The 24,242-nt window shown below is 38.5% G+C and overlaps 1 protein-coding gene across 1 annotated transcript; it reads right to left on the reverse strand.

Annotated features, from left to right (window-relative positions):
- Positions 1 to 2,763: 2,763 nt before the first annotated feature.
- Positions 2,764 to 17,253, reverse strand: GJB6 (gap junction protein beta 6). Its single transcript, XM_036745317.1, has 3 exons — positions 16,947 to 17,253; positions 13,853 to 14,006; positions 2,764 to 4,454 (listed from the first exon to the last, which is right to left on the reverse strand). Exon 3 carries the CDS (start codon positions 4,434 to 4,436, stop codon positions 3,651 to 3,653), a length of 786 nt encoding a protein of 261 aa, XP_036601212.1. The 5' UTR covers positions 4,437 to 4,454; positions 13,853 to 14,006; positions 16,947 to 17,253; the 3' UTR covers positions 2,764 to 3,650.
- Between the last annotated feature and the right edge of the window lie 6,989 nt (positions 17,254 to 24,242).

A 24,242-nucleotide genomic window follows, 5' to 3' on the forward strand; every position in this document is an offset into this window, starting at 1 on the left:
CCATCAACAGAAATAGGGAATTGGGAGGCGGGACAGGTTTTGAGGGGAAGTTGATGGAAATAATTTGGGGCATATTGTACTGAAAAATGCTAATGTATTGATACAATACAATAAATATTTATTATGGACCTACTATGTGCCAGGCTATGCTAAGTACTGAGCCCTATTTAAATAAAAGCTTGGGAGGATTTTTTCTTTTTGCTCCATTAGCCTTCCAAGCCGAGGCAACTGAGGGTACTACTGAGGTGGGAATACCAAAACTGAGGCCATCTCTATGATGATGAGTTTCCAGGTGATGAGCTTTTACTGGGCGGTGTAGAGGCAGGGCATGATGTCCCATGGCAAATCTAAGGGTATGGCTCACAAAAAATGAAGGCATCAGTGAGTGTCAGAGAGATGTATATACCTTTGGAGATGTCTAACTGGACTAGACTAGAGCTCTAGGCATTGGTACTAGAGATAAAACTAGATGACAGTGGGTAGAGGAAGACCTGGCTTTGAATGCTGCAGCAACACTTACTGGCTGTATGATGCTGGGGAGCACACCAAATCTCTGCTTCAGTTTCCTTAACTGTAAAATGGGGCAGTAATAATACCTACCTTATAGGGTTGTTGTGCAGGTCAAATGAGATAACATATGTAAAGTGCTTTGTAAACCTTAGAACTCAGTGGGAATGCTAATCTTGCAGCATCTACATAGAGATGATAATCATAGCTACAGGAGGTTTAAAGAGTAGAAGGAGAAGAGAGAGAGCCAAGGAAATAACCTCGTAAGAGGGAAAGAGGAAGAATGAGAAATATCAGGGATCTAGGAAGATCATTTTGGAGACAGTTGAATTAGAAAGGAATGTCATGTAAGACAAAAGATGATGGAATATCAAGAAGGAAGAGTGGTTAATGCCGAAGATGTCAAATGCTCTAGAAAGGTCAAGGAGATTGAGGACTAAGAAAAGATCATTGAGGTTGGCAATTAGGAAGAGAGATGTATCAATATTGTGGTGGGGATAGAAGCTAAATTTTTGGGAGTTGAGTAATGAAGTAGAGGCATAACATATACACCATTCTTTCCAGAATTTCAACAATGAAGGATAGTTGAGAGATAAAATGTTCATATAAGAAGATAGCAGCTCAGGGAAAGTTTTTTACTTTTGTTTTTTAGGATGAGGATGTTAGGTATATATATAGGTCTAAGACCAACTTTTACAACAATATTCTCCACTCTATTCCTCCATTTCTATTATCTCCTCCTTCTCCTTACCTATTTCCCTAACCCTTATAATCTTTCTTATACTTCCACCATTCTCCAGGAACTGCTATCTCAAACGTTATCAATGACCACCTGCTCAAACTATCCAATTATTTTTTTCCTAGTCCTTATCTTACTAGAAGTCATCCTAATGCTTCATCTTTGACTACCCATTGCTTTTCTTTAAAACTCTTTTCTCATGGCTTCTATGACACCCCAGCATTTTGGCTTTCTTCCTGTCCCTCTGACAGCTCCTTCTCTTCTCCCTTGCTGCCTTTTCATGCTTCTTTTGCATGTTTCTTTTGTTCTCTAAGGTTTTTTCATCGGGTTTTCTTAACATTTTCTGCCTGCAGCAGGGTTTGAACTCAGGTCTTCCTGACTCTGTACCACCTAGTTTTGTCTCTAGCACCAATATCTCGACTGAGTTCTAGTCTAGTCTATTCCAGCTAGACATCTCCATTGGGATAGTGCTAATGGATTCAACTTTCACATTTTAATCAATGACACCCAAGTTTATGTCTTCAGACGTGACTTCTGTCCTCAACTCCATTTGTCCATTTCCAATTGCTCACAGGACAGGTCTACTTTGAATACCTCATCTGACCCTCAAGGTCAATATGTCTACAAATGAATTCATCATATTAAAACCAGCTCGTCATCCTGGTTTCCTTAATTCTGTTACTGGCACCATCACTTTCCCAGTTACTCAGACTCAAGACCTAAATGTCATTTTTACTACCTTCTACATACAATTACATGCCAGCATCCATTTGCCTAACTGATAAAAAGGGTTTTCCAATATGGGGCCAATGCCATTGGCAATATTCTGTAGGCCATACCATCTATCTATACATCATAGAATTATAGATTAAGAGATGGAAGGTGTATTAAAAGTAATCTAATCCAACTTCACCCTCTTGATTTTACAGTTGAGGAAACAGGTCTAGAGAGGTAAAGTGACTTGCCTGTGATATGAAATGGTAGAGCCTAGATCTCAATGTGGAGCCTTTGTCTCCAAATCTAGCCTTCCTTTCATCTGTAACATACTGTCTGCCTGGGAAGATTGGATATGAGGACAGGAGGAACATGAGATCCATTGTTCTAATCTACCATGATAATGAGCCTTCAGGGAAAGAGCTGATCTAAGAGCTGATGAAACTCACCATCAGTGCAGAACAATCCCAGAGGGGCCTTAGGCTCCTCATCTGTAAAACAAGGACTTTGGACAATATGGTCTCTAAGTTCTTTTGGAGAGTTCTGTCTCATGATCCCAAGCTATTAAACTAAAGGCCAGTTGTGTATTTTTCTAGGACTGAAAAGCTAAAAGAACAGCTGTCTTAACCTCCTCTTCTGACATCAAATGGGGTAGCAATAACCTCCAAAAGTCTCTTTGGAAGTTCCACCCATAGTAACTTGACAGGTTTCCTGGGCAGAATTATTTGTGCATGCTGTTAATATTCATAGTAGTGGGGCTCCTAGTATTCAGATAACAGACCCCATAGAGAGCCACAGTGTTTTAAGCAATTGAGTTTTTCTTTTATTCAGGCAATCACATTCACATTTCAACTCTTCATACAGGCTGAAATCCAGTTTCCAAGCTAGTTTAAAAAAAAAGGCACCCAGGTTCATACAGTCCTGCATACCTTCTGAAAGGTACATCTTGGCAGTGAAAACACATTGTACAATAAGCAAAGCATTTCAAATGTGTTGAACAGCACACACAATAGCCAGAACATTTCCACCCCCACTTCGATAGTATCACTATTGGTCATATGGTTGTCAATGAGCTGTGTAACATATTGCATTTACAAAACAGATCTATAATTTGAAAGTTTAGATAACTGCAGTGTCATTATTAAAACTCATGTGTCTTACTTCCCCCATCCCCCATAAGAATACTGCAGCCATTTTCATGACTTAATTGTATACTACATCAAACTTAAGCAACATGGAACACCTGGCAATATAAAAATACTTTTTATATGAATAGGTGTTCAGAACTAAAACAAGTAATAATATAAAAAAACCTTTGTAATAATAATAGTATCAGTCTCTAGACAAAACATTTTCTCCCTCTTAGCAGCTGAATATTTAATAACTTTTTAGGAAACACACCCTCTGAGAGGGGGAGACAGACTAGAATGTCTATTCAAGGTAGGCTTAAAGATATTTTAGTACACACCATCAATCTAGTCTTTCCATTCTTATAGAATTGTTCACTACATTTCTGATAATGTAGATGATTAATTCTCCTAAAAGATTTCATTTAAGTCTCTATTTGTTATGAATTTCATTGGTACCCATAAAAAATCAGCCTAGGGAATAAATGTTTGGTATCGGTATCCAACTGCCAGGTGAAGGCTACAGGTTTGTCATTAACAGTTCTATTTTAATTTAAAATCTTTTAACTAGGAAAACCTGTGATTGCATTTTGTCCACTGTCTGAAATCAACTCATTCATTTCGTTCTGTTTGCTTTCTTTTATGGTATGATTGGGGTGATTTCTTTGAACCTGTGTTCTTCTGGATCTTCTGAAACACAGTTTCATCAGCAAGTAACATAATTCAGCCACATTTAACAGCATGCAAACCACAGATGCCGCAATCATGAAAATGGTAAAAACAGACTTTTCGGTGGGTCTTGAAATAAAGCAATCCACAATATTGGGACAAGGATCAATACTGCATTTCACCACCCAGGGCAGGTTATAGCCATTGTAGAGAAAGTAAAACACATACATAAAGGAAGCTTCAAAGATAATCCTAAAGAAAATACTGCTAGTGTAAGTCCACCACAAAGACCCCTCTATTCGAACCTTCTGTTTTTTAATTTCTTCTAAGTCTTTGTATTCAAGCCCTTTCTCTCCTTTCCTAAACTGTCTTTCCTTCTCATGTCTATTGTAGGTAACATGCATGGCTACCAGAAGTGCTGGAGTGGAGACAAAAATCAGCTGCAGGGCCCAAAGTCGGATATGAGAAATAGGGAAGAAGTGGTCGTAGCACACATTTTTGCATCCTGGCTGCAGTGTGTTACAGACGAAATCTTCTTGCTCATCTCCCCACACTTCTGTAGCAGCTACGACAAGGATCATGACTCGAAAAATGAAGAGGACAGTGATCCAGACCTTCCCTATGCTGGTGGAGTGTTTGTTTACACCTCCAAGGAAGGTATGCAGCGTACCCCAATCCATCTCGTCGGCGACTTATTCCTAATGAGAAAAAGAGGCAAATGTTACTCAGATTTTGCGCAGGTATTTTTGGAGAAGTGTTGACAGAGGAAGGAATGATCTAAAGGGAAACATCAAATGAGAGAGGCCAGGAATTAAAGACTTTGGCAACTTTATTTTTGCCTCAAGCACACTGCAGCTGCCCATCAAGGGGCACAGTGGTTAAAGTGCTGGGCCTGGAATCAAGAAGACCTGAGTTCAAATCTAGCATCAGACACTTACTAGCAAGTTATTTAACCTCCGCCTCAGTTTCCTCAACTGTAAAATGGGGATAATTAATAGCACCTACCTTGCAGTGTTGTTGTGACGATCAAATGAGAGATTGGTTAAAAAAAAAGCACTTAGCATATTGCTTGGTACATAGTACATGCTATAGAAATACTTACTCCCTCCCCCCTTCCCAGTAGCTCTTAATTACAGGAGGTTCACAGAATGTCCTGTGGGAAATTAATTATCCAGTAACAAAACTAGTAGCAACTATTTCTGTTCAGCCATCTTCATCCAAGTAAAAGTAAAAGACTATGCATTTGAGTGGCTTCTTGGCATTAATCCGGAAACATAAGTAAACAAATTAATTCCCATCACTTTTTTATTCATTGTGTAAATATGCATTATGTAGTCAGTTTGGTTTTTCCAAAAGGATTAAAATATAATGATTTTTAAAAAGTCATTAAAATAGTTTACAAAAAGTCTTTCTTCAGAGTTGTTACATATAACCTTTCTGTTCAATAGATTGGAAGAATAAAATAGAAATAAAATGCCTGTGATTATACATCATGTATGCCATTTATGTTTGCCAAAAGCTTGTGGCCAATCTTCTACTTCAAATATTTGCTGCAGTATTTAGAAGCCCAGTTTTGAAGGCTACTAAAAGTGCCTTTGGAAAGAAGGACTATATGCTTTTATAAAAAAATTATTTTTAAATTTGTTTTAACTTAAAATGTTCTTCTGGACAGTTTCTTTTCATGCGGCTACTCCTGATATATGCAAGGTGAGTGACACCAGGAACTGAAGAAGAGGGAGCTAGTTTAAAGTTTGTGTTGCCATTTTATTAACCTTCTAAAGATGTCCTTCCTTATGCCAAGAAACCTGCAGCACTATAAGCAAATTCCTTTTTGTTCTCCATCACCACAGAAGCCCTCTAGACTGTTATTTTCTCTTTTAAAAAAATTTTATTTGTGTATTTTGGTTTTACATTATAAACATCTACAGATCATCCCCACTCCATCAAGGCTCTTGTAACAAAGCAAAAAAGTAAAACTTATAGCATAGTAGCCTCATCTGAAAGTGCATGATACATTCCATGTCTGAAGCATCCCTTCCTCTATTTCAAAAAATTAATAAAAATCTATTTTATGACTTTCGAAAGTTTCTTTACAACAACGCTTCTTGTACGTGGATGCAATAATTATTGCACCTTTTGGCCTCTTTTGAATGAATGAAAGCCATTTATTAAGCTCTTACTATGTGTCAAGCATTATATTCACGTCTAGAGATACAAACATAAAGAGAGAGAAAAGCAGAAAAACCACATGTGCTCTTTTAATGCAGAACATAAAATGCATAGCAATATAAAGGAAACCAACTGTATTGAAATATCGCTATCAAAATATTTTTTTAAATATATGAGAGTAGTGACAAAGGAAAAGAGTTGTGGTCTAGGAAGTCATAGTGAGTGACAGGGAGCTGATGATGCATATGATTTTCTCCTTCCACATCTAATGTTACATGATTTGATAACTGGTTTTACTATTCACATATTTAGTCATTTAATTACTTGGGTGCCTTTCTTGGACTCTCAGGAACATAAATTGTTCTCTTGGACAGTCTCTTTCCAGTGATGGCATCTTTATTATTATCTCTTTGAACATTTTTAGTTCCCTTGCCACCATCCACCACCTAACCTCTGAGAGTCACTTGGGTGCTAAAGGTGTACATACATCTCGATCCACAGCCCTGAGATGTTACTCGACTTTTTTTGTCAAACAATGCTGGCTGCTATTTCAGTTGTTTTTCTTGGGCACTCCTCCCTTCTGTTTTTGCAAAAGATCATGCTCATAAGTGCTGGGAGTTTGGGGACAGGTACTAGAGACACACTCTTCCCTCACAGGACTCAAGTCTATTTATTTATAATTCTCATGCATTTAAACCAGGGCATGGGGATGTTGGAATGCATACTCCACTGGGAGAAGGCTTGCAAAATTATAATTAGGAATTTCTATGCCACACATTCCAAGATCTCCTCCACCATTCTCTCCCATCTCCAACCTTGCCCTTTACCAAAATGCACAGAAGCAATTACGGGAAAACGCTCCCCTCCACTGTGTTTACTGTACTGAAATGGTCTTCTAGCTACTCTGAAGGACACAAAAGAAATAGGGTCAGAGGATTTTAGAGCTGGAAAGACCTTAGAAATCATCTAGTCAAAGAGTTCTTTTCTGGGAGTCTATGAACTTATTTTGTGCTTTTTTCCTTATAATATATTGATAATTATATTTCAATATAATTAATATTCTTTGTAGTCCTATGTATTTTATTTTGCACATTTAAAAACATTATTCTGAGAAGGGATTCATGCCAAAGGTTTACATGACTCAAGGGTTAAGAACTTCTTAGTCCAGTCACTTCATTTTAGGTACATGGTAACTGAGGGAGGTTAAATGCTTTGTCCAAGGTCATAGACATAATAACAAGCAGCAGAGTCAGGATTCAAATCCAAGCCCTCTGTGTACAATCCAAGGCTTGTTCTACTATACTACATGAATCGCAAGTGAAGCTGATCAAGAAAGTATATAAGGAAACCAACATGGCAACCAATGAACCAATCAACAAATATTATTAAGTCCCTACCATATGCCAGATACTATTCTAAGTGCCCAGGGTACAAAAAGATCCTGCCCTCAAGGGGTTTACCATCTAATGGCAGCCCGAGCCCATAATCTCAGAGGACACAAAAGATAGAGGCAGATGCCCACAAACAAGCCATTATTAATATCAACCAAGACATTAAATGGAAAAGAGGGTCTTTACCAAAGGTTAATAAAAACAGAGTAGCCTAGAACTTTAAGAAGTGTCATAGAAGCTAAAGCCCAAGAATGAGCTGAGGCTTGTGGAATAGGCTAAGGACAACAAACAGCTTTTTAGAATTATGCTTGGAGCAAGATGCAGAATAAATAAGGTAAAGGTTCACGATTTAGGGTAAGTGGGATTATGTCACATAAAAGAAAAAAAACTATTCAATTTCGATTTTGCATTTGTATTCTTCATCAAAGCAAATCATCGTCAAATTATAAGGGGTAAAAGGAAAATGGGAATTCAAGTCCAAGGAAAGAGTAAGAGATCCCCTAAATTCCATTGAATGAGGTCAAATTACTAAGTCTAGATAAATAATACCACAGGGTATGGAAGAAAAAAACAACTTGCAGCTTGGATTGATAAATTGTGAAAAAAAATGGCTCAGAAGACTAGAGACAGACAAAAGTTGTTTCAATTTTCTGAAAGGAGGGGAAAAGATTATAGAAATTCCAAAAGGGTAAATTTAAAGATGATCCTTAGAAAAATCCGCATCTTATGGAGCAAACTTTGCAAGATGTGCTGATCATTGTCAGTCTGGAGAGTGTCTATGATAACCTTGGATTGTAGAGTTCTTGTGGCTCTGTCTTGTTTAGTATATTTTAGCCTTGGTTTCAGCCAAGCCATAAAAGGTATGTTCTAAGTCCTTATCCATATTTTCCTACTCAATATAAGCTCCTCAAGGACAGAGACTGTTTTCATTTTTATGTATCTTTGTACTGTGGAGATAGAGATCTTTATGGTATGGAGCAAGCAGTAGGCATTTAATAACTACTTGTTCAATTTACCCACCCAGAAAGGTTCCTGATGTTTGTAACATGAAGGCTTATTTTCTAATTAAATCGAAAAAAAAAGTTGGCTTAATGCATTTAAACCAATGTAAGCACCCTTTTTAGAGTACTGATGTGTGCCATTTCAGAGTCTCTATAATGTTTCAGGGACTGATGTAAGCAGAAAAATGTCACCTCTAAACAGGAAAATCTGGAGAACATCTTCCAGTTGGACATTATGCTGGAAATCATCCATGATGGTGGCAAACATTTTTGGCAAAAATACATTTCCTTGTTTTAAGCCTTGCTTGACACTAACCAAAGAGTTGAACAAAGGTCTCTCTGTTGTCACATCTTTAAGGAATCCTGTATAATTTGGGAATATTCATGGAAGATAGCATGTTGGAGGAAAACCCTTAAGGCAGCATTTTGCTTTACTGAATCAAAATTTTTAAAAAATAGTCAACAAACAATAAACACAAAGGCGATCTTATATTCTTTGTACTTTTGTACAAGTACAATTGTGTACTTGTAAAGTGATGGTCTTCTGTAGAAAATAATTCAGGAATGTCTTCTGTTCCCTTCTCATACCTTTATCACTCCAAAAGATTTGGACATAATTATCCACATTAAAAAAGGTAGATAAAAAATACCTGCTATTCAAATTATGACATGCAGTTGGATGGACAACACATAGAGCTTGTCCATTAGGATATATCTTAGGCAGACACTGCATGGACAACAAGCCGAGCCCAGAGTTGAATAGAAGAACAGTAGGATTGCCCTTGGGAAAATGTGCAACACTTTTAATAACTCTGAATTCCTACCTGAACCAAGCCCCATGTGAATGATATTCTTCTGGTGATGCTGTATGAATTTAAAATTTTCTCTACATGTCATTTCATTACACTGCATATTCATCAAGGGGCACTGTGGCCCTAGCAAATAGAGGGCTGACTTTGGATACAAGTAAATTTGGCTTCAAGTGCTTCTGTTTGACACATTGACTGTATGACCCTGGGAAAGTCACTTGACATTACATTGCTCTAGGCAACTCTCAAAGACTCAAGCTACAGGGAAGGTACCAGTCTGTACTGGTGCATAGACTTTCCTCATTTGGGAGTGCTTGGTACCAGTGACACCACAGTGAGGATGATACCTATCCCTACTACATATACTCACCAAAAACGCCAAATATTTGATGCTTTAAAGAGACTAGCAAATTATGGTGTCATCTTGAAACCATGAAACTCACACATTGGCTTGAATGAATTTTGAGGTGTGGGAGACACCTCAAAGGAAAAATTGAAGGTAAATATGATAGCATCTGGAGAGGGTGGGGAAATATCTTTCCCCAGCCCAAGCTCAGATCAGCTTCTTTTGGGCCATATACCCACCTAAAAAGAAATGAGGGTGCTAAAGGGAAACCCTGGCAGGAGTAAGGCTCCATTTTCCTTTCTAGACTTTTTCTGGGCCCCCAGAACATGGGATTTGGAGAGAAAGAGAAAAGAAAAACAAGAAAGGGAGAAGGAAGTGGGAAAAACAGAAGGAAAATCTGAGCTGTCCAAGAGTAGAAGGTTCTCCTTTCTCTGGAGGTCTTCTCAGACAAGATGGATGCCATCTTGTCGGGGATGATTTGGAGGAATCCACTTCAAGTAGAAATTGAAATAGCCTCTGAGGTTTTTTTTTTATGGCCAGGAAGCAAAGGAGAAGGGAACACTAGCTAAATAAGAAAGCTCTAGCTGATATAAATGTCTTACTGCAGTTTGAAAGTGGCATTATAAATAGTGCATTTCTTTAGGAAAAGGGACAAAACTACAACGTGGTGAGCTCTTCCAGGTAAGCATCACATCTTACATGTCTTTGTATCTCTCTCAGAGCCTGGCACGTTACTTTGCATAAACTTAATTTAATACTTTAAGAACCTGTGATTTTTTTTCATAGAGCGGATACTTCTTCCCCTTAGGAGGCTGTTTCATGATTTGCTGAGGCCAAAAGGCCTTCATTAATCACCTAGCAGCAAAATGAACTACTGGTTTTTGAAGGATAAGTAAATGATAGTTACCAGGGCTTTCTTAAGTACTTTTCAGCTTGGTAAGACCAAGGAATTTGCGCTCAGTTTGTGAGAAGCCTGTAGGAGCCTAGACTCCATTCTTTGGTATAATGAGTCATAGGAATATGGCCTTAATAGAAAGCTTTGTACACAGAAGTCACTTAATGTGTATACATTACATCTTTAAGGAATTTCACATAATTTAGACATATGTATGGGAGGCAGGAATGTCATTGTTATGAATTGTCAATTTTAAAACTAAATACAGTTACATTTGGTATGCTGTAGTCACTTGGGATGTCTAATCCAGCTAACAAATAATCTGATCTAAATATCTACTTATAATGAGAGGTACAACTTGATAAAGAAAAAAACCTAGCGAGATTCTGGTCTCAACATACAGCACCAAATACCGAACAAAAGATGTTCAATAAATCTGCATTGATTTTGTAGAATAGTGAATGTTTTTTATTTTTAAGTCATGTATTGTCTTCTATCTAATTACTATCATTACTAGGTAACTTGACAATTTATATAAATGACTTTTGTGTGCCAGTCAACAAGCACTTCCTAGCTAGTCTTTGTAATCATTATCATCATCCTTTCTAGGGGAGCTAGGTGGTGTAGTGGATAGAGCTTCCTGAAGTCAGAAAGACTGGAGTTCAAATGTGGCTTCAGACACTTACTATCTATGTAACCCTGAGCAAGTCACTTAACCCTGTTTGCCTCAGTTTTCTCAACTGTAAAATAAGCTGGAGAAGGAAATGCAAACCACTCTAGCATCTTTGCCAAGAAAACCCCAAATGGGGTCATGAAGAATTGGACATAACTGAACAATAAATATAGTGCCTTCTATGTGCCAGGCACTGTATGACTATTTCATTTGACCTTCACAATAACCCTGTGAAGTAGTTGCGACTATTATCCCCATTTTATAATAGAAGAAACTGAGATAAATAGAGGTTAAGTGACTTGCCCAGGGTCACACAGCTGATAAGTGTCTGAGGCCATATTTGATCACAGATCTTTCTGACCACAAGCCCAGTGCTCTATCCATTGCACCACCAGCTACCTCAATGATCTGTCATTCTCCGTGGTCTAGTAAGAGAACAGCTATCCCAGAAACATAATAGATAAACTACTTCAAATGAAGAGAAAGAGAATATATAATTTGTTATACTTTCACTAGAAACTAGAATCTTACAAAGTCCTATACATATTCATAGGGATTTGGCAGATTACTGCTCTAACTCCTTTATTTTATGCATCAGGAAACCAAGGCCCAAGCACTGGCTGACCCCTGAATTCTTCTTGCCATAAGTAATGGAGAAGTATGCAATGAGAACTAATAATAATGTTAAGTTTTAATAATAAGAGCCTGAAAGATCTTTGGTGGGCTTTTCTCATGAAGAGGTTAGAGGCAGGGGTGGGGAACCTTTGGCCTTGAGGCCACATGTAGCTCGCTAGGCCCTCAAGTGCAGCCTTTGACTGAATCTAAAAGTCACTGTTTGTGAAGTTTGTGAAGTTTGGATTCAGTCAAAAGGCCATACTTGAGGGCCTAGCGGGCCACATGTGGCCTCAAGGCTGAAGGTTCCCCACCCCTGGGTTAAAATATGACCTTTAAGGTTGCTTAGAATAGAAAGATAAATAAAGGGTTTAAGTCCTGCCTCTGATATGTATTAGCTGTAAGCAAGTCCCTGAACCTTTTGGTGGCCTGGGCAACTCTTTAAACCTAAATTAGAGGTGAATCATGAAAGTATGTCTGTGGAGCGAGTTCCCTATACTGAAGATGTCAAACACTGTGCATTGTGGTCCAGCAACACTCCTAGGTGCAAGCAGAACCCTATGGAAATATAAACTAGCAAATAGTTAACAAAAAAATAATACAGTAGAACATATACAATGTTAATATGTGGTTTTCTAAGTCAATATGTAGCCTTCAGGGCTACATATCTTATACCAGTCATTTCCGTTTGAGTTTGACACCACTGATCTATACTAGCAAAATCTCTAGCCTGGGTGGGAAGAAAACAAATGAAATTATATTTCCAGGTAAATCTAAGTGATGTGTGTGTGTGTGTGTATGTATGTATATATGTATGTTTTTCCCTCAAATAAGTATGCAATGGTTCCCAATGATGGTCCTGGAATACTCTAGTGTGTTTCCAGATAGGGATATCTGTGAAATTCTCAAATTTGTGGTTGATTTCAAAATAAATTTCAATTCACTTTAATTGCATTAATGTACTGTTACTCTAAAATGTTTGGAAGTCATTGTGACATTCCAGTAACTTGTAATCAAACTGTAAATCATAAGGGGTAAAAGCTAGATGAAATAAGTTCCAAATCTATGCTTACTCTATTTTTTCTCTCTCAAATAAAGATGATACATTTAGGATGATTCTTTACAAATATTACAGTTACAGAATATTTAGAATATAGAAGGTAAAACATGCTTTATGGATTTGCCTATGCTTTTTAAAAAATAAATTTCCAAATGTAAATTTTACTTTTCTAAATACTTTCCAATTTCAACAAACTAAATATCTCTTTCCTTTTCTGCTTCAAGAAAGCTATGGGCCTTGTGAGAGGAACTATTGCAATAAAAAGTAAAATATTAACATTGTCTATTTAAACAAAACTTCATTTTAACTGAAGACTTTTTGGTTACCTCTTTTAGGGAAAAGAGTATACTGCTTAGTGCCAGCATAATTCAACTTAAGAACATACAGTGGCATTTGAATTTGTAAGAGATTGGTAGAATTTTTTTCAAAATGTGAAATGCATAATTAACTTGAGTAATTCAGCATCACAACCATATTACAAAAGCCACAATCATAGTGCTAAACACTTAACTAAAAAAGAAAATCTGTGACTCCAGTGGTGATGTCAAAGTTTAGGCATCTTTGTGAATAAGAAGATAGTTCTTGTCTTTCCCTACTCCAAAGTAACTTGCTTCGAAGTACCTGGACGTATCATAATTCTATCCCAAAATAGTATAATTTTTAAATGGATATATTTATTCACAAATAACTGGTATTAAGTGTCTACTATGTGCCAAGCACTGTGTTAGGTATTAATAGAGATCTTAATTCCAATTCTTCTTTTTTCTACAATAATATAATAGCAACTTGTAGATTCAATAATAGTTTAGCTTCATAGTGAAAGGCACCAAAAAAAAACAACTCTGCAAGCTATCTCAAAATATTTCATTGATTCTCAGCAGAACCTTCTGAGTTAGATAGTATCTTTATTGTTCTGGTTAATATTACTCCCCTTTAAAAATAGATAAACTGAGTTAAAGACTTGAAGTGATCTCCTTAACGTCACTTAGTGAATAATTAATAGACTTGAGACTAGATCACAGGCCTCTTAATTCCCAGTTTGTTTAAAGCTGGGTGCCTGTATTGGTAAAAGGAAGAAAAACAAAATAACTCCCCTTACCCCAACCTTTTTTGCTCTAAGCTTTACTTCAAGGAACTCACAGTGATTTTGGTGAAGAGAAGATAATTAGATCAAGGTCTCTGTCCTTAAGAAGTGAGGGCCTTAATCTTCTACAGCAGTGGATTGCCCAGAAGTCCCAAGCTGTATCATAATGCAATTCTTTACTCTGTTTTCAGATTTCAGAGTTATTGCCACCTGTTAAAAAAAAACTCATTGTTTTTAAATTGCCCTCAGATTTTAAAATGAATTTCTATTCTATTTTTGGGACCAACCCTTTTTTTACTTACAGAGGTTTAGATAAAGGTAAGGTTAGTAGGATACTTAAAAAAAAATCAGAACCTCTCCCAAGTTAGTGAGTTTTGGGGAGCTGAAACTAGTATTAATCAAAAACAAAGATTCTCCAAACAAAATTTAAAAATCAAAATTTCTCCTTTTTCAGATTACCTTTACTAGAAATTTAGAAAAACCTCTGCCCTTTTCTTAGTCTCCTAAGAAATTGATCTTTATGAATTTTGGTTTACAAAGACCCTTTAAAATAGAACTTCAGCATGTCCCTATTTATTGTAACTAATATTGATCATGCATGTCAATAGATTTTTATGTTCTCTGTTTACTAAAATTTAGAATTCCCATGGAGATGTGTAGAAAACTAGCTGACATTTGAGACGTGCATTAGTATCTAAGCTCTTTATGCTATTTAATAATCTAAATAGATGAAATTTTATTATCTTCTAATTTCTTCCTGTTGACTTACATAAAGTTAAGTCTTGACTCTTAGGCTTGTTAGCAAAGTCTCGGTTCATTCAGGCAAATCTGCTTCCTTTCCAATTATTTTAGTATAATCAGGTTGAAATGACCCTGGGAATAAAGAATAAGAAGTCTTTCTAATTCTGGCCTCCAAAGGAGGTAATGGGAGTCATTTAAAAGACTCAGAGCTCATGAACTAGAAAAGCTGACTAAAAACTTATTTCCTGACCCAATTCTAGTATTTTTTATTACTAATTAGAAGAATCAGTATGAACTAATGAAATATGCAGATTCAACCAATGTAGGTGAAAAACTTAATGATGCTTCACAAATTTTAATTTAGCTAAGAATTTTGCACAACAATTCACAATGGTCTACGTGTAAAAATGAGAGTAGACATATGGAGATTTTTTTCCCCTCTAAATTAATTCAATTCGGCAAGCATTTATTAAATACTTACTATGTGCCAGCAACTGGGCTAGGCCCTGGGGTTATTAACAAAAATAAAGCAGTAGCTATTCTCTCTGAGCTTATTGGGAATGGGGGGGGGGAGGGGAACAGAACAAGCATTTATTAAATGCCTACTATGTACCAGACACAGTACTAAGCATTTTACAAATATCCCATTGGATCCAGAAAATGTTTAGTCAGACTCCAAGTGTCATTTTCTTGACACTCTCCACCCCCAAATTTGGCCTTAAGTGGAAAAGACGTTCAAAACAAACAGAAAGAACTTGTCTTCATATATAGCCCCAGAAGCTGCTAAAAATTATCAATGTAGTTTAGTTTATTGAAGCAATCCAGTTGTTTGAAAAAAAAAACAACACAACACTTTTCAACTGTAATCTGGGAAGGGAGGAAGTGATTTTAGATCTTGCCAAGGTAAATCGGAGTCTAGAAGTGCTGAAATTGCCAATTAATATATGGAGTTGGCTAACCCTTTCCCTCCAGCTCTCAATGCCTCCTTGGTCTTTCTCTTCTTGGCAGAATCGAAACAACTCCCAAAGACTGTGTTTGATCCAAACAACAGACAAAGGTCTGCACAAGAACAGTTTTGAGCTGCATCCCAAAGACCAGAAATTCTAAGGGAAGTGCAATTGGGGGCAGAACATTTTCTTCTAGGACATAGACTATATTTGATGAAAACTGGGGCAATGAAAGGTACTTTATACTAGAAAACAAATTCAACTAAGGGAAATAAAGCAGTGATCCTGGATTCCACAATCAAATCAATTGTGTCATAAGTCGACAACTGGATTCTATCTACCAACAGGCGCAAGGCGGGGACAATGGCATTTTTGGAGCCCAAGCTTCACTGGCTCTGTGGGGCTGGATGGCTCTTCTGGCTCAGGCTGGGCCTGCGAATGTGAGATCTTGTCAAGCATGCACTCACCTTAACTCCATCCATGTTCTTCCAGGAAGGGAGGTTAGATGACACATTGTGATACTTTGGGATGGGTCTCCTTTGCTGGACTGGGAAGTGACCTTCCTCAGTTTCCTCCTTTATAATCAGGTGTGTCACTAATTACTCTTAATTATTGTTGTCCTCACTCTAGGCATTAGGGTTTGACAAGTCTCAGAAGCCACATGCCATGAAGGCAAGGTGGTTAGAAGTACCTGGGAGTTACTACTGGTTGAAATGTCTTCTAAAGATTTCTTACCTTTTCCCCACGAATATCAAGATCATACAAATACAAGAGAAGGACAATTAGGATGAACAAGATGGGGTTGGGGGTGAGGAAAGGCCAGACACTATACCCTTGCCTGCTTATACACAATTAGTTTATAAAACCTGTCGTGCAAGTCAATTAAGAAGCAGCCTGGGTTAATAGTCAAACCAGGCATGTTCCCTCGACTAAGCATTGGGGGTCACTTCAGTAAGAAAACACCCTGGGTTCTTCTCCCCAGTCCTACTGGCACAGCCGCTGACTCAGATGTACCTGATGGAGGATACAGATGACAAGGCAGATACCAGAGCCCCGACCCAAGGCTCATCTTTATCTATGTACTTAGCAAACCCTATTTCCTTCTTTCCTGGTAACCCCCACGCGCACGCCCCACATGACTGCCAAGTTTCCAAGAGTTCAAGGAGTCTCTCCTCCTCCTCTTTCAGCAGCCGCTAATGGATTCTCCACCAACCTATAACTTCCCAGGGAGGAATCGATCACTGCAATTCTGGGGTCTTCTCATTTTAGGGTAGCGATGGGGAGGGAGGACCGGAAGGAAAGAGATGGACCACCCTACGAATACCAAGCTTCCTTAAGGGGTGTGGATACGGGCTGGGCGGGCAGCTTCCCAGGTCCTGACACAACCCCGACCCGGGACCCCAGTCCCCAAACCCCTCTCCTTACAGCCAGCGCTGGCAGAGGAAGGTGGCGCAGGGCTTACCTGTGTTAGTGGCGTGTGGCAGGCGTGTGGGCGATCCGTGAGTGATGGAGGGGGCGGACGGGGAGGGAATGTTGAGGGAAGGGGAGCGAGGGGAGGAGGGTCAGTTGGGCAGCATGTGAAGGGGCGAGGTGCGCGCGCCCTCCAGTGCTGGGCTTGTTCCCGGGGTCGGACTCCCCTATCGATGCCTCAGCCCAGGGAGGCGGCCACTTGACACCTCCCTCTGTAACGGCTGCGTTCCCGGCTCCAGCCCAGGCTCTTGCCTGGGTGCAGGAAGTTCAGGGGTTTCCTGCGGAGTTTAGGTTAAGGCACTCGCTTTCCACCTGCAGCTGCTTTTAACCGCACCCCCCACCCCGCCTCTTCCCTGACGCGACTCGGGCGGACTCCAGTCCCGTTGCCCTCCAGCTCGGTGGAGCGCAGCGGGCGCGACGGCGGCGGAGCAGAGAGTGGAGGGCAGTGCCCCGAGCGCCCGGGCGCCCACCGCGCGGGAAGGGCGGCACCCAGCATACTCCATCCACGCCTCCGCCTGCCGGGGTCAGATGCCCCGGGGCCAGTACAGCGGGCCGAGTAGGACACCGCTTGCTGTATTTTGCGTCCCCTTCTCTCCTCTCCTTTGTTTCTCCTTAGGCGAGGGGTCCGCGCAGATCTTTAGGCAGGGACCTGCCATTGGCCACCCGAGCAAAATACGCTTTTCAATCAAGAGCTTTTTACACAGTCCACTTACGTTTTTAAAAAAATTTTAAAAAATTTATTTTGTTTTTTCTATTTGTGAGGTTCATAAGGAAGGACCCCTCTGACTGCCTTTCGGCCAAGACCTCTCTTCGCCTCATTTTTCATATTCCTTCCTGACGTAATAACTACAACAATAACAACAAAAGTTAGCATGTATATAACGCTTTACAATTTGCAAAGCACTTGACAAGGTATCTCATTTGAGCTTCTCAACAACTCTTTGAGGTTGCTAGCTTTACACCCACTTTGCTGATGAGGAAACTGAGACCACGAGAAGTTAATCAATTTTCTAGTAAGTATCTGAATGAGAATTCAAACTGACATCTTCCTAACTCCAAATCCAGCACCCCATCTACTAGGCCATCCCGTTGACCTTGTTCAAGACCTGGTACAATTCACTCTCCCATCTTCCTAGAAAGCTGCCTATGGACACAAAGATCATTGTTGTTGTTACTATTTATTAATGATACCTTATGCTACATATATATATATATTTACATTTGTTTAACGATTATTTAAATTAGATACCTCCATACTTGTCTAGCTCCTTCTAGGAGAAACAGTTGGCTTGTAGATTGTGATACTCCCTTTTACAGAGACCAGCCAACCATTGGTTAACAATAGAGGGGTGATGTACGCATGTTAGGGAGGCAGTTAGCCTAGGGAACTACTGAAGGCCCTTTAGGGACATGGTCCTACAGGTTCTAATCTGATCTAATTCAGACAACAGAATGTGACTTACTTATTTAAAAAACAACAATGGCATTTAAGTGACCCACCAAGCATTGCCCTGATGTTGAATTATATTCTCTGATGAAGTCAAGTCTGGTGGCAAGTTTTTAGACATCTCTTCGAAGTTACAGAAGTTCAAGTAGGGTTGTAAAATTTGTCCTGAAATATTCTATTGAGAACAAGAGCTATAATGACCTCTTCTCTCCCTTCCATCTGTCTAAATCCATCCTTCAAGGCCCCAGTACAGTCTCATCACCATGAAGTTTTCTCTGATTATTCCAGCAAAGTGATCTCTTATTCCTTCAAATAAGACCTATTCTTTGTATATAACAATCATGTATTGCCTTTTTAAATTTTATCTGCTTCTCTGTGTAAGTCACTTCTTCTCCTTAATGTCTCATTGCTCTAGACAATCCTCTAAGATTAAAGGTTGAAGAGAAATTGGTATAGTTTCTTCACTCAAGAGTATATCAATGACATCCTGAGTCCCTATCCCTATTGCTATTAAGTTAACCTAGTCAACAAAAATTAAATGTAACCCAAAGGAGAGTGGAAAGATTCATGACCAGATAGTAGTGAGCCGGAGTATGTTACCAGTGATGACCTGCATCATGAGCAGACATCATTAAGGACAACGTATAACTGGAAAAGGGGTGGTCTGGTCATGTTGAGAATGAGATTCAACAGATGTACAGACGCACTGGTAATATGGCAACCCAGGGATAAAACAAAAGAATGAAGAGGCCTTCAATACCTTGGTAGACTTCTGGGAAAAAAATATAGGGTTACACAGCCTAAGAAGGCATGGAAGGCCTGCAAGCTGGCTGTCCCACATGCCTGGAATACTCTCTTGGTTTCACTGGCTTCTTTTAAGTCCCAACTAAAATCCTATCTTCCCAACCACTCTTAATTTTAGTACCTTCCCTTTTAAAATTATTTCCTATTTATCCTGTTTATAGCTTGTTTGTACATATTTGTTTGCTTGTTGTCTTCCCCATTGAAATGTAAGCTCCTTGAGGGAACAGACTGTCTTTTGCTTCTTTTTGTATCTTCAGTGTTTAGAGCACATGGTAGGTGCTTAATAAATGTTTGTTGACTGACTTACATTAGGAGTAACCAGACTCATAAAAATCACAGTCCTTTCACAATACTTATTTAGTTAACTAGTCAATCAATCAACTAACATTTATTAAGTTCTCCTTATGTGCCAGAAATGTTGTCTACATAATAGTGATACAAGGGCTAGCAGGTGGCATAGTGGATATAATGCTGGGTCTGGAGTCAGGAAGACTCATCTTCCTGAGTTCAAACCCAGCCTCAGATACTTACTAATTGTGTGACCCTGGGCAATTCATTTAACCCTGTTTGTCTCAATTTCCTCCTCTGAAAAATGAGCTGGAGAAGGAAATGGCACTCCAAGAAAACCCCAAATGGAGTTACAAAGAGTCAGACACCACTGAACAATAACTAGGGATACAAAGTCAAACCTACAATCTTTTTTTTTTTCTGGAGGGGTGGAAGGAAGAACAATATAAACCCATATAGGGATTTACAAAGTATATGTAAATACAAAGTTATTTGGGGGTGGGGGATGGGGAGGCAATAGCTTTTGGATCCAGAAAGGCCTCTTGTGGAAGGTAGTACATGAGCTGAGCTTGGAAGAAAGCTAGAGATTCTAATGTACGGACATGAGGAGGGAGTGCATTCTAGTCATGGAAGACAGCTCATGGAAGGGGATGGAGACAGGAAATGAATTGTCATTTGTGAGTAAGATCAAGAAAGCCAGTCTGGTTTGACCACGGATTGCATGAAGTGAAGTAATGTATAGTAAACCTGGAATGGCTGGCTGTAGCCAGATTGTAAAGGGCTCAGTGAATGCTTACTGAATAAATGATATCATGAATAGTAGAGAAGTAGCAGAGAAATTCCTGTATTTCAATGAAAGAAGAATTGAGTGCAAAGCTACTAGGTGTTTAGTACTATGGAGGTAAAGAACAACTGCAAACTCTTACTAAGCACCTACTGAGTGTTGAGCACAATGCTAAGGGATTGGTGGGGGGGGTCATGGATTTTTACAAAATTTTGCCATCATTGATATTACAGTCTAACAGTAGGATAAGACACCAATATAGACAGCTATAATACAAATTGTTACATAGTGAGTGCTTTAGAAACATATAAAATAACTTGCTATGTGAGGACAGAGAATAAAGGTCATTTTCAACTGGAGGGAATCAGGAAAGCCTTCCTGGAGGAGATGGTGTTTGAAATGGGTTTTAAAGAATGGAGTCATCCTTTAAAATTCAACGGGTGAAGACAAGGAAGCATACAGGGATAGCAAAGGCACAAATAAAAAACTATATTTGGAAGCAGAAATAATATTTATAAAGCACCTAGCACATAGAGGGAACTATACAAATGACAGCTGTTATTGTTCTTCTTGGGGGCATGGTGGAGGTAGAGGAATTTTGAACTTTATTTGACTGGAAATAGGGAGCCATTGAAGATTTTTGAGCAGAAAAGTGGGATGATCAGATCTATTATCAAATGAAATGATGTGCCTTGCAGATCATAAAACAATTTATAAATATGATGATTATTATCATCATCAGCAGTGGCTGAATCTATATATAAGAAAGGTTATTTTAGCAACAGTAAGTTGAATGGATCCCGGAGGAGAGAATATAGAGAAGAAGATCTCTAAGGAAGCAAATACAAATGGACACGGTGAGTGATGATAAATACCTTTACAAGGATGGTGGTGATCTAAATTCAAGAAAGGTAGAATCAGTAGGATCTGGAATCTGATTGAATATCCAAGATGGGAGAGGTGGAAGGGCCAATGATAACCCCCAAATTTCGAGTGTGGGTAGACAGAAATAATGAATTCAGTTGGAGGAGGAGCAGGTCTATGGGGAAAGACAGAGACCTAGTTCTGGACTTGCTTTTGAGATGCCACAGAGATATCTAGAGGTAGATATTCTATGAGCACCTGGAGGTAGGAAGAAAGGTCAGGACCAAGAGATGTAGATTTGTTAGATCTCAGCATAGTAGTTGAAGCCATAAGGATGAATGTGGGGAGAAAGGAGAGAGAGAGAGAGAGAGAGAGAGAGAGAGACAGAGAGAGAGAGAGACAGAGAGAGAGAGAGAGAGACAGAGAGAGAGAGAGAGAGACAGAGAGAGACAGAGAGAGACAGAGAGAGACAGAGACAGAGAGAGAGAGAGAGATGGGAGGGAGGAAAGGGCCTAGAGTAGATATCCCTGGGGAGCACTCACATTCAGGGATTTAGAGGATGAGCAGCTAGCAAACAAGAGCAGAGAAAAAGCAGTTAGAGAGCTAGGAGAATGAGGAGAGTTTGATGGATAGAAGTGAAGAGTGACAAATCTCTTTTTTACTGTTTCAGCAAGGCATAATTATTTCAGTCTCATTTAACTGCAATAGAGTCATTTTAAGTATTACTATATTATTTTTATATTAGAGACAAATATTGACCATGTATGTATATAAATTTTAAATTTATGTTATCTATCATGTATTATCACCATTATCTATTTATTCAGAAGGATATTTCTGACTGAAACCATGGTGATGCTATAATGATTGTGTATCTGCTTTTTCTTTTCTTTTTGTTTTTTTTTCTTTAATAGCATTTTATTTTTTCCCTCAATCATATGTCAAGACAATTTTTAGCATTCATTTTTACAAGATTTTGAGTTTCAAGTTTTTCTCCCTTCTTCCATCCTCTCCCCTCTTCCTGAAATGGTAGGCAATTTGATACAGGTTATAATGTGCCATCATGTAGAACATATTTCCACATAAGTCATAGTTGTAAAAGAAGAAACAGATCAAAAGGAAAAAAAAGCTACAAAAAAGAATAAAGTAAGTGAAAAAAGTATGCTTTGATTTGCATTCAGATCCATCAGTTCTTTACCTGGATGTGGATAGCATTTTCTTTCATGAGTCCTTTGTACTTGTCTTGGATCATTGTATTGCTGAGAAGAGGTGAGTCATTCATAATTGAGCATCATACAATGTTGCTGATACTGTGTACAATGTTTTCCTGGCAATGCTCATTTCACTTTGTATCAGTTCATACAAGTTTTTCTGAAATCTGCCTGTTCATCATTTCTTATTGCACAATAGTATTCCATTACATTCATATACCACAGCTTATTCGGCCATTCTCCAATTGATAAGCATCCCCTTAATTTCCAATATTTTGCCACCACAAAAGGGCTGCTATAAATATTTTTGCACATGTATATCCTTTTCCTTTTTTTATGATTTCTTTGGGATACAGACCTTGTAGTGGTATTGCTGGATCAAAGGGTATGCACAGCTTGGTTGCCCTTTGGGTATAGTTCCAAATTGCTCTCCACAATGGTTGGATCAGTTTACAATTCTACCAACAGTTTATTAGTGTCTCAATTTTCCCACATCTTCTCCAACATTTATCATACCCCCCATTTTTAAAAACCATATTAGCCATTCTGATAAGGTGTGAGGTGGTACCTCAGAGTTGTTTTAATTTACATTTCTCTAATCAAAAGTGATTTAGAACACTTCTTAATATGCCTATAGATAGCTTTGATTTCTTCATCTGAAAACTGCCTGTTCATAACCTTTGACTATTTATCAATTGGGGAATGACTTGTATTCTTATAAATTCAGTGTTCCATATATTTGAGAAATGAGGCCTTTATTAGAGACATTTGCTGTAAAGATTATTTCCCAGCTTTCCGCTTTTCTTCTAATCTTGGTTGCATTGGTTTTGTTTGTGCAAATGCTTTTTAATGTAATATAGTCAAATGATCTATTTTACATTTCATAATGCTCTTCGTCTCTTGTTTGATCATTAACCTGTAATTCACTTAACTTCTCCTTTATGAATTTGGGTGCTTGGTGCATTTATGTTTAGTATTGATATTACTTCATTGTCTATGGTGCCTTTTAGCAAGACGTAGTTTCTTTCCTTATCACTTTTAATTAGGTCTATTTTTGCTTTTACTTAGTCTGAGATTAGGATTTCTACCCTTGTTTTTTTTTACTTGAGCTGAAGCATGATAAATTCTGCTCCAGCCCCTTACCTTTCCTCTGTGGGTGTCTCTCTGTTTCAAGTGTGTTTCTCATAAACAACATATTGTAGGATTCTGGTTTTTGATTCACTCTGCTATCTGCTTCTGTTTTATGGGAGAGTTCATCCCATTCGTATTCACAGTTATGATTATTAACTGTGTATATCCTTCCAATCTATTTTATCTCTTGTTTGTCCTCTCTGTCCTTTTACCCTTTCCCTCCTCACCAGTGTTTTCCTTCTTTCTACCACCTCTCCTGGTCTGCCCTACCTTCTGTCAGTCCTCTCCCCACCCTTTACTTAATCTTCTCCCCTACCACTTCCCTACTGGGTAAGATAGATTTCTATATTCAACTGATTGTATATATTATTCCCTCTTTGAGCAAATACTGATGAGAGTAAGGTTCAAGTGATGCCCATTGCCCACCCTCTCATCTTCCCCTCTACTGTAATAGGCTTTTCACATCTCTTCATGTGAAATAATTTACCCCATTGTACCTCTCCCTTCCTTTTGTACCCAATGTATTCCTCTTTCTCATCCCTTAGTTATATTTTTAATGTCATTCCCTCAAATTCAGTTTCTACCTGTACCTTCTGTCTATATATATTCCTTCTAGTTGTACTATTAGTGGTACAATTTTAAAGAATTACAAGTATCATTTTCCCATGTAGGGACATAAACAGTTCAGCTTTGTTGAATCTCTTGAGTTTTCCTTTCCCTTTTTAGGCTTCTCTTGGATCTTGATATTGGAGATGATAT

This window comes from Trichosurus vulpecula, chromosome 2 (assembly GCF_011100635.1).
Source record: "Trichosurus vulpecula isolate mTriVul1 chromosome 2, mTriVul1.pri, whole genome shotgun sequence".
Lineage (NCBI taxonomy): Eukaryota > Metazoa > Chordata > Mammalia > Diprotodontia > Phalangeridae > Trichosurus > Trichosurus vulpecula.